Source organism: Chelonia mydas, chromosome 23, assembly GCF_015237465.2.
Source record: "Chelonia mydas isolate rCheMyd1 chromosome 23, rCheMyd1.pri.v2, whole genome shotgun sequence".
Lineage (NCBI taxonomy): Eukaryota > Metazoa > Chordata > Testudines > Cheloniidae > Chelonia > Chelonia mydas.
In genome coordinates, this window is record NC_051263.2 from 1,493,322 (window position 1) to 1,500,827 (window position 7,506).

At 66.4% G+C, this 7,506-nt stretch overlaps 2 protein-coding genes across 3 annotated transcripts; both read left to right on the forward strand.

Annotated features, from left to right (window-relative positions):
* Positions 1 to 209: 209 nt before the first annotated feature.
* On the forward strand, positions 210 to 3,799 carry SNRPA (small nuclear ribonucleoprotein polypeptide A). Its single transcript, XM_037884412.1, has 7 exons — positions 210 to 361; positions 1,148 to 1,248; positions 1,559 to 1,731; positions 1,829 to 2,005; positions 2,268 to 2,441; positions 2,886 to 2,974; positions 3,175 to 3,799. The coding sequence occupies exons 2-7, from the start codon at positions 1,176 to 1,178 to the stop codon at positions 3,332 to 3,334; spliced, it is 846 nt and encodes a 281-aa protein (XP_037740340.1). The 5' UTR covers positions 210 to 361; positions 1,148 to 1,175; the 3' UTR covers positions 3,335 to 3,799.
* A 148-nt stretch (positions 3,800 to 3,947) lies between these two features.
* On the forward strand, positions 3,948 to 7,069 carry MIA (MIA SH3 domain containing). Of its 2 annotated transcripts, none has more exons than XM_037884421.2 (4): positions 3,948 to 5,149; positions 5,799 to 5,932; positions 6,335 to 6,445; positions 6,816 to 7,069. In XM_037884421.2, the coding sequence occupies exons 1-4, from the start codon at positions 4,996 to 4,998 to the stop codon at positions 6,837 to 6,839; spliced, it is 423 nt and encodes a 140-aa protein (XP_037740349.1). In that variant the 5' UTR covers positions 3,948 to 4,995; the 3' UTR covers positions 6,840 to 7,069. The 2 variants fall into 2 exon arrangements, with proteins under 2 accessions (XP_037740349.1, XP_037740350.1); XM_037884422.2 differs by lacking the exon at positions 3,948 to 5,149 and adding an exon at positions 5,172 to 5,546.
* Positions 7,070 to 7,506: the final 437 nt, after the last annotated feature.

The following is a 7,506-nucleotide window of genomic DNA, read 5'->3' on the forward strand; positions in this document are numbered from 1 at the left end:
TGATAACGGCGATTACTGACAGCTGCTCTCAGCCACTGGCCGACTCTTGTGAGGAAGGCGGGAACTGCCGAGCTGAACACCCAATCCGAATGCGAATTGCCCTAGGGGGCGGGATAAAGACAGAGCACCACCTTCTGATTGGTCATTTTAGAAGCCATGACATGGTTTTGATTGGCCTCCCGGGCACGAGGCCGTAGCCCTTTCATTGGCCGGGGCAGGCGAGAAGCCCTTGGGTAGGCTCATGAGGCCGAGGCTGCTTCGTCGAGATTGGCTCGCGCGGCCAGTGGGCGTGGTCGTCTCTCTCGGCGGGCTCCTGTGGCGGCGGGCGGCGCTGGGAGGCCTGGGCCTGCGGACTCCATCGGTGAGGGGCCGCGGCGGGGCGGCGCCATCGGGCCGCGGGGCCGGGGGGGATCGGGCCGGGGGGTCGGGCCCGCCCTGTGTGACCCAGTATGGCCGGGGTCTGGGCGGCGGGGCCGGGCCGCAGCGATCGGGGCCTTCTGGGGGGCGGGGCTTATCGGGCCCCTCCCCCCGGAGCCCCACATCCGGGTCTTACCGGGGGGGGTTGCAGGGCTGCAGCCTTTATTCCCCCCTCCCCCCGGTGTGGGCGGGGCCTGGGGCCCCGTGAGCGCTCCCCTGGGGGTGGGGAGGGGGCCCGTTCTCTGCCCCCCGGTGGGGGGGGGTCTTTGTTGGGGGGGCCCCCGTGGGGAGGCGCTGTGGCCAGGCCTGGCGCCCGTGGCAGGACTTGGTGGCCCTGGCAGCTGCCGGGAGCCAGGCTGGTGGGGTGCCTGGTGCTGCGTTGTGGGGGGTCCGTGCCCTAGAGCCCAGGCTGTGCCCCCCCCCGCCCATTAAGGTCTTGGCCCCAGACCCTTGTCACAACCTGTCTCCGCTGAACATGGCGCCGGCGGCCTCGGCTCTGCTGGCGCCTGGGCCCGCTCCTCCTGCGGGCGCTGTGGGGTGGGCGTAACCCCTGCGCCTGGACGAGCCTGGAGCTCGTGGGGTCGCTGCCTCCCGCCCCTCGTGCTCGTCTCTCCCTGGCCCTCGCCCTGGAAGCGCACGCTGGGGGTCGCGCGGCCGCTGCGGCACTGGGAGCCTCGCAGCCGGTGGCGCCACTGAACGGTCGCCTCGGTTTACCGTCTCTTCTCCTTAGACCCCGCCGTTGCGAAGGGCCGACGAAGATGGCCGTCCCGGAAACCCGCCCCAATCACACCATCTACATCAACAACCTCAATGAGAAGATCAAGAAGGATGGTGAGCCAGCTCCCAGGGGAGGGAGCTCCTGTCTGCAGCTGGTGACGTGGGCGGCTGGGCTGAGGGGCTAGCACCAGAGCCCAGCGCTTTGGGGGGTCTGGAGGACCCGCTGTCCCTGCCCCGCTCCTGCTCTCCTCTTGCTGCCTGGCTGAGGAGGACTGGGTGCTGTGGGCTCCCTCTCTCTGACGCGGGGGGTGAGAGCCTCTGTCCGAGGCCACAGGAGTCGCCCGGTCTGCGTCCAGCTCCTCGTCGCGGCAGAGCTCCGTCCCCGTCTGGTCTGTGTGCCTAACGCTCCGGTTCTCTCCCCTAGAGCTGAAGAAATCCCTCTACGCCATCTTCTCCCAATTCGGCCAGATCCTGGATATCCTGGTGTCTCGGAGCCTCAAGATGCGGGGTCAAGCCTTCGTCATCTTCAAGGAAATCAGCAGCGCCACCAACGCCTTGAGGTCCATGCAGGGGTTCCCCTTCTACGACAAGCCGATGGTAAGTGCCGCCCTGGGCCGGGGGCGGCCGTCTGGCGGGTGCCGTGGGAACTGCCCGGTCGGCCGGGCTCCCCCTGACGAGCTCTCTCCGCCCCCAGAGGATCCAGTACGCCAAGTCGGACTCCGACATCATCTCGAAAATGAAAGGCACCTACGTGGAGCGCGACCGCAAGCGGGAGAAGAGGAAGCCTAAAGGCCCGGAGACGCCCGTGGTCAAGAAACAAATGCCTGGGGCCGCCGCTCCGGTGGCAGGCGCCGTGCAAGGAGCCGTCCCCGTGAGTAACGTGAGCTGCGCCTCTGACGGACGCTGCCCCAGGGCAGTGGCCGGTTGGCAGCCGGCGCGAGGGGCGTGGGGCAGTCAGCATGGTCTGTCCCGGGCTGCTCTCGGGAGTCGGGCTGGGTCTGCTGTTTGGCTTCTGTGACTGCCAGGCTTCTGCGGCCCGCGGTGGACTCTGGTGTGAATGCCAGGACTGTGCCCACGCAGCCCCGCGCCCAGGATCTTGCTGTGAAGCTGGGCGCTCGCTCTCTCTCCCATAGGGGATGCCGCCAATGAACCAGGCCCCTCGCATGATGCACCACATGGCAGGCCAGCCTCCATACATGCCCCCTCCGGGTATGATCCCCCCACCCGGTATGACTCCAGGAGGAATCGCGCCAGGGGCCATGCCTCCTCAGCAGATGATGCCTGGCCAGATGCCGCCTACCCAGCCGGTGAGTATGACAGAGCTTGGCCTGGCTCCTGCTCCTTTCGGGCAGCAATGGCCATGTCACATCGGATTCAGTGGTGTGGGGCAAACCTCCGGCTGGGGTTGGGGCTTGGGGGTAACAGGCCCTTTCCCCTTCAAGGTACTGGCTCCAGAGGGGAGCGGAAGAGAACTCGCAGGCTTGTGTGGGACCCCTCAGGGAGGGGTAAGTCGTCCCCACTGGCTCGTTGCTCGCCTCAGCCGGGAAGCCAGAGATGCTGAGTCCCGGGGGACTCCTGTGCATGGAAAGCGGGGGGCCCTTGCCCTGGCAGGGGGAGGGTGGCCTTGCCTGGGCACCGCCCCTGCTGTGTGCGTCCGGCTGGAGCCACCCTGCAGGGTTCTCGGCCCTCCCCTCTGGGCGCCGCTCGCAGCGTCGGGGCTCCTGGCCTGACCCCTGCTCTCTCCCTCGCAGCTCTCTGAGAACCCACCCAATCACATCCTCTTCCTCACCAACCTGCCCGAGGAGACCAACGAGCTGATGCTGTCCATGCTCTTCAATCAGTGAGTGTGGGGCCCTCTGAGGGTGCCGGGAGCGCTGAGCGGGGGGCTGATGGGCCAAGGCAGGGGGTGCCAAACCTTGGTGGAAGTGGGTGGCCCGAAGGAGGCGGGGAGCACGGGGATTGGGAGGCCCAGGGAGCGGGGGTGGGCGCCAGAGCGATCCGGGGGCCTGTCCCCTTTAACAGCCGGATCCTGCCCCTCAGGTTCCCGGGGTTCAAGGAGGTGCGCCTGGTGCCCGGGCGGCACGACATCGCTTTCGTGGAGTTCGATAACGAGGTGCAGGCCGGAGCCGCCCGCGACGCCCTCCAGGGCTTCAAGATCACACAGAGCAACGCCATGAAGATTTCCTTTGCCAAGAAGTGAAGACCCCACCCCGGGCCCAGAACTGTCCCTCAGGCCCAGAACTGCCCCTTCCCACTCCCCCCAGTTAGTGTCTGATTGAGCCAGGCCCCCCCCTGTTTTTTTACCAGTTCCCTGGAAGGTAAGTCTGTCCTCAGGGCCGGCCGGATTTCCAGCCCCAAACTGCCCCCTTCCCCAGAGCCTTGTGAACTGACAGCGGGGAGTGTCTGACTTGCGTCCCCCCCCCTGCACGCCGCGCTGCCTGGCTGCTCGGAGTGGGTAAGTGACTCTGGAGCGCCGCCAGCTGGTGATCCCCGTGTCTGCGATGAGCCTGGAGCTGGTTCGTGGCGGGATGGTTGGTACAGGGGGTGGGGGCGGGGGCGGCTAGAGGCAGCGAAAACCCTCCGGAAGCATTGTACCCAGAGTCTGCTGCTCAGACATTGCACCTGGCGCTCTCTGTTCTGTAATAAAAACTTTGTGACCTCCCTGTGACGCGGCTGGGCCGTTCCTGGATGGGCTCCCGGGGGGGCGGGGTGAAATCGCCCGGGCGGATTCTCCACCTGGGAGTCTGATTCCCTTAACCCAGTGTCCTGAGAGGTGGCTCTGAGCCAAGCCCCCTGGCAGGGACGGGGCATTGGCGGGAGCTGACGGGAATTATTACCAACCCGGTGATTGTGAAAGTGGTGAATTCTGGGTTTGCCCCACCAATATCCCAGGAGCCTTTTGGGGTGGCTTGGGTCTGGTCTGAGCAGATTGTCCCTGCCTTCTTTAACACAGAGCCTAGAGATCCCAGCATGCACTGCTGGATGGAGCATTGCATGCTGGGAAGAGGGTGCCTGGGCGGGGGAGCTGGCCTCTGCCCTGCCAGTCGTGCTCCCAGTGTGGCAGAGGGATCACCGGTGGCCGGGGTTTGACTACCGAGGTCGCCCCCAGAAGTGGCTGCCTGCCTCCCTCATTGGCTTCAGAGCTAGCCTGTTCACCCCCTCACTGGCCAAGAGGAGCCCGGCAGTTGCTGGGGGTCAGACACTTCCCAGCAGCCCCCCATGGGTGAGACCCGGCCCCTGGCAGGGGTGGGTCTGACGTGTGGAGTCAGAGCATAAGCTCAGAGTACAGGAAACTGGCGGCTGGCAGGAGCTAGTACTGGTGCCACCTGGCTTGAAGTGGGATCCCACCGCTGACACAAGGAGCTTCTGACCTGGGGGGGGGCATTAGGGGGCTCCCCTCCTGGCTTCCCCTCTGACACGGGGGAGAGGGGGTTGGACAGTGCCCCTCACTCTCCTCCCCTTCTCTGGGATCCTGGTGGTACTGCCCCTTCTATGGGCCTCAGCTGTGGGGAGCCGGGCTGGGGACAATGGGCCCAGTATGTTACCCGAGAGCCAGCCCCCTGGCCCCTGCGTCAGCAGCCGGCCCCACTCGCCCTCGCTCCCAGCTTGAGTTTGTGGCACTGGATTGTTTAAGAAGCGAAGCGGACGGGGGAGAGAATTTGAGCCTGGTGACTTGGCTGTGCCCGCTGCCCAGGGGTGGGTCTCTGTCTCCCCTCCTCCCGCTCTGAGCGGCCTGGCCAGTTGACACGAAGACTCCTTGTCTGTTGTGGACATGCAGCCCCCTCTGGGGTGGACCAAAGCAGCCGTGCTACGCAGTCGGCGGTGACCAGCCCTATCCTGGGAGCGCCACGAGGCCAGAACATGGCAGTGCCCCGGCTGGTGTCCAGGATGGGCGTCCCCGAGGACCGGGGGAGCTGGAATTGTCAGAAGGACGCAGGGGCGATGTTCTATCCAAAACCTGGTGCCTGCCGCAGCACAGTCCCCCCCACAGCTGCGTGTGCGTCAGGGCTGCCTTGTAAGTCCCCTACAGCAGCATGGCCCCCCAATGCTGCCCGGGGGTCAGTCTCGACTCTGGGAAGGGGACCTCCTAGTGCCAGGCAAAGCTTGGCACTGCCAAGGGGGCCCCTGCCGAATGAGTGGGCGCTGCTCCGTCCAGTGGGGTGGCTGCTCCGGGATTTCCGAAAAGGGCTCAGGGCGGCGACTAGAAACGCAGCCAGGGCGGGCTGGGCTGGCGCCGGGCCTCCCTGTGGGGACAGTCTGAGCCTGGGGCGGCTGCATCTTTCCTACCATGGCTAACGCCCGGCTCTGGGCCCGGGCCGCTCTGCTGTGGGCCCTGCTGGGGCTGGCGCAGGGGGGCCGGCAGCTGGGCAAGCTGGCTGAGAAGAAGCTGTGTGCGGATGCCGACTGCAGCCGTAAGTGTGGGGGGGGGAGGCTGGGGCAGTGCCAAGGCTGAGGGGCTGCAGATGGGCCGGTGCTGGGGGCACGGGGCTGTGCCCTGAGGTGTGGCAGGCACTGGGGTTGAGGCCGTGGCGCTGGGATGGGGCAGGGCGGGGCCGTGCCATGCTCTGGGGCTGGGGGCAGTGGTGCAGAGACAGGGTGGGGGGCTGGTGGAGGTGCAGTGTCCAGGCCCAGGGATTGACCCCTATCTGTCGTGTCCCCCCCAGATCCGATCTCCATTGCGGTGGCCGTGCAGGATTACATCGCCCCTGACTGCCGCTTCATGCCCATCCAGCGCGGGCAGGTCGTCTACGTCTTCTCCAAGCTGAAGGGCCGCGGCCGGCTGTTCTGGGGCGGCAGCGTGAGTGGCTGGAGGCGCGCGGGGGATTTCTTTGGGCGCTGGCCGGCCGGGTGGGGCAAGCGAGAGCTCAGAAACGGGCTCCCTCGGCTCCGCTGGGGCATCAGCCCCTGGTGGAGCAGGAGCCAGGGCCACGCAGAAGGCTGGGCCTGACCCCTGCATCCCCAAATCACCAGGCCAAGCCAGTCAGCCCCCCAGCACCGGTTCCCATCTCAGCCCAGTGCCCCTCTGCAGGCTGGTGGGCTCCTGTGTGATGTTTGCTGGGGGGCTGGTCCCTGCAGGGCTGGGGGGCTTCATGGGGTGGGGGAGTTTGCCCTGCCCAGGCTGCAGCTCTGTGGTGGAGGGCTGGTGTCGGGGGTGTTTTGGCACCCCAGGCTAAGCTCCCCGCCAATCTCCTCCCCGCAGGTGCAGGGGGATTATTACGGGGAGCACCCCGCCCGCCTGGGCTTCTTCCCCAGCAGCGTGGTCCAGGAGAGCCAGTACCTGAAGCCGGGGAAGGTGGAGGTCAAAACCGATGTGAGTACCCGAACCCGCAGCAGGTGGGCACCCAGATACTGCTGGGGGGGGGGGCTACCCACATCATGGGGGCTGCCACCATCTGGAGACCACGGCATGTGAGGCGGCTGGCATCTTCGCTCCACCCATAGGGCACTGAGCCCCTGAGTTGGGGAGAGGCTGCAGGGGTGGCAGATCTGGGGATAGAACCCAGGAATCCTGGCTCCCCCAGCTCTACCCACTAGTCCCTTCTCCCCTCCCAGAGCCGGGGATAGAACCCAGGTGTCCTGGCTCCTAGCCGCCGCCTCCTCTCTCCTCCGTGGTCTAGGACTCCCTCCGCTTGTCTCCCACAGTGGCCAGTGTCTGATCTCTGCACTCTCTTCCCTTCCAGCAATGGGATTTCTCCTGCCAGTGAGTCCTGCCTTGGCCCCAGCTCCCGGCGCTCGCTTGGATCCCAGCACAGCTGCTTGGGCGCCGCAGCTCCAGCGCTGGGCCCAGGGCCTGGGGCTGAAGTGAATTTCCTTTGCTGTAGCAATAATTCCCCCCGCCCCCGCTGGGTGCTCTGGTCCTGGGGCAGCTCCCTGTAGCTTCACCCTTACTGCCCCCCACCTGTGGCCAGTCCTAAATAAACTCCCATGCAGCAAACCTGCTGGCCCCCGTCTTTCCCTGGGGAGGAAGCAGGAGCAGCGGCTCTCCTAGATGGGGCGAGGTGGGGGGGGTGTTTGCAGCCTCGCCCCAGCTGCCTGGCTTCTTGCTGGCGCAGGCCAGCTGGGCACCTGACTGGCTTGAAAAGTGAGACCCTTCTGGCTCGGGGGGGCAGCACCTAGGGGTGCCCTGGGGGTGAAGGGGAGGTTTCCCCAGTGTCCAGCTGGGTTGGGGCACTTGGGAATGTTCCTGCCCCCCTTGGATGGGGGGGGGCTGCCGCAGAGCTGCTGCCGCAGAGTTGGTGCTGGCAGCGCTGTCCCTCTGGAGCAGCGGGCTGGAAATAGAAATCTCATTCGTACACCCTGCCCCAGATTCTCTGCCGCCCTGCCCTGCTTGTGCCACGCACCGTGGCCTTCCCCCCATGGAGCTAGGGCTGG

Bases quoted from the DNA above. Each gene is read 5' to 3' on its own strand.
- MIA (XM_037884421.2), top strand. From the start codon at position 4,996: ATGGCAGTGCCCCGGCTGGTGTCCAGGATGGGCGTCCCCGAGGACCGG. The intron at 5,933-6,334 runs GTGAGTGGCTGG...TCCTCCCCGCAG, and splicing joins GGCTGTTCTGGGGCGGCAGC to GTGCAGGGGGATTATTACGG. The intron at 6,446-6,815 runs GTGAGTACCCGA...CTTCCCTTCCAG, and splicing joins AGGTGGAGGTCAAAACCGAT to CAATGGGATTTCTCCTGCCA.
- SNRPA (XM_037884412.1), top strand. From the start codon at position 1,176: ATGGCCGTCCCGGAAACCCGCCCCAATCACACCATCTACATCAACAAC. The intron at 1,732-1,828 runs GTAAGTGCCGCC...CTCCGCCCCCAG, and splicing joins CCTTCTACGACAAGCCGATG to AGGATCCAGTACGCCAAGTC. The intron at 2,006-2,267 runs GTGAGTAACGTG...TCTCTCCCATAG, and splicing joins CCGTGCAAGGAGCCGTCCCC to GGGATGCCGCCAATGAACCA.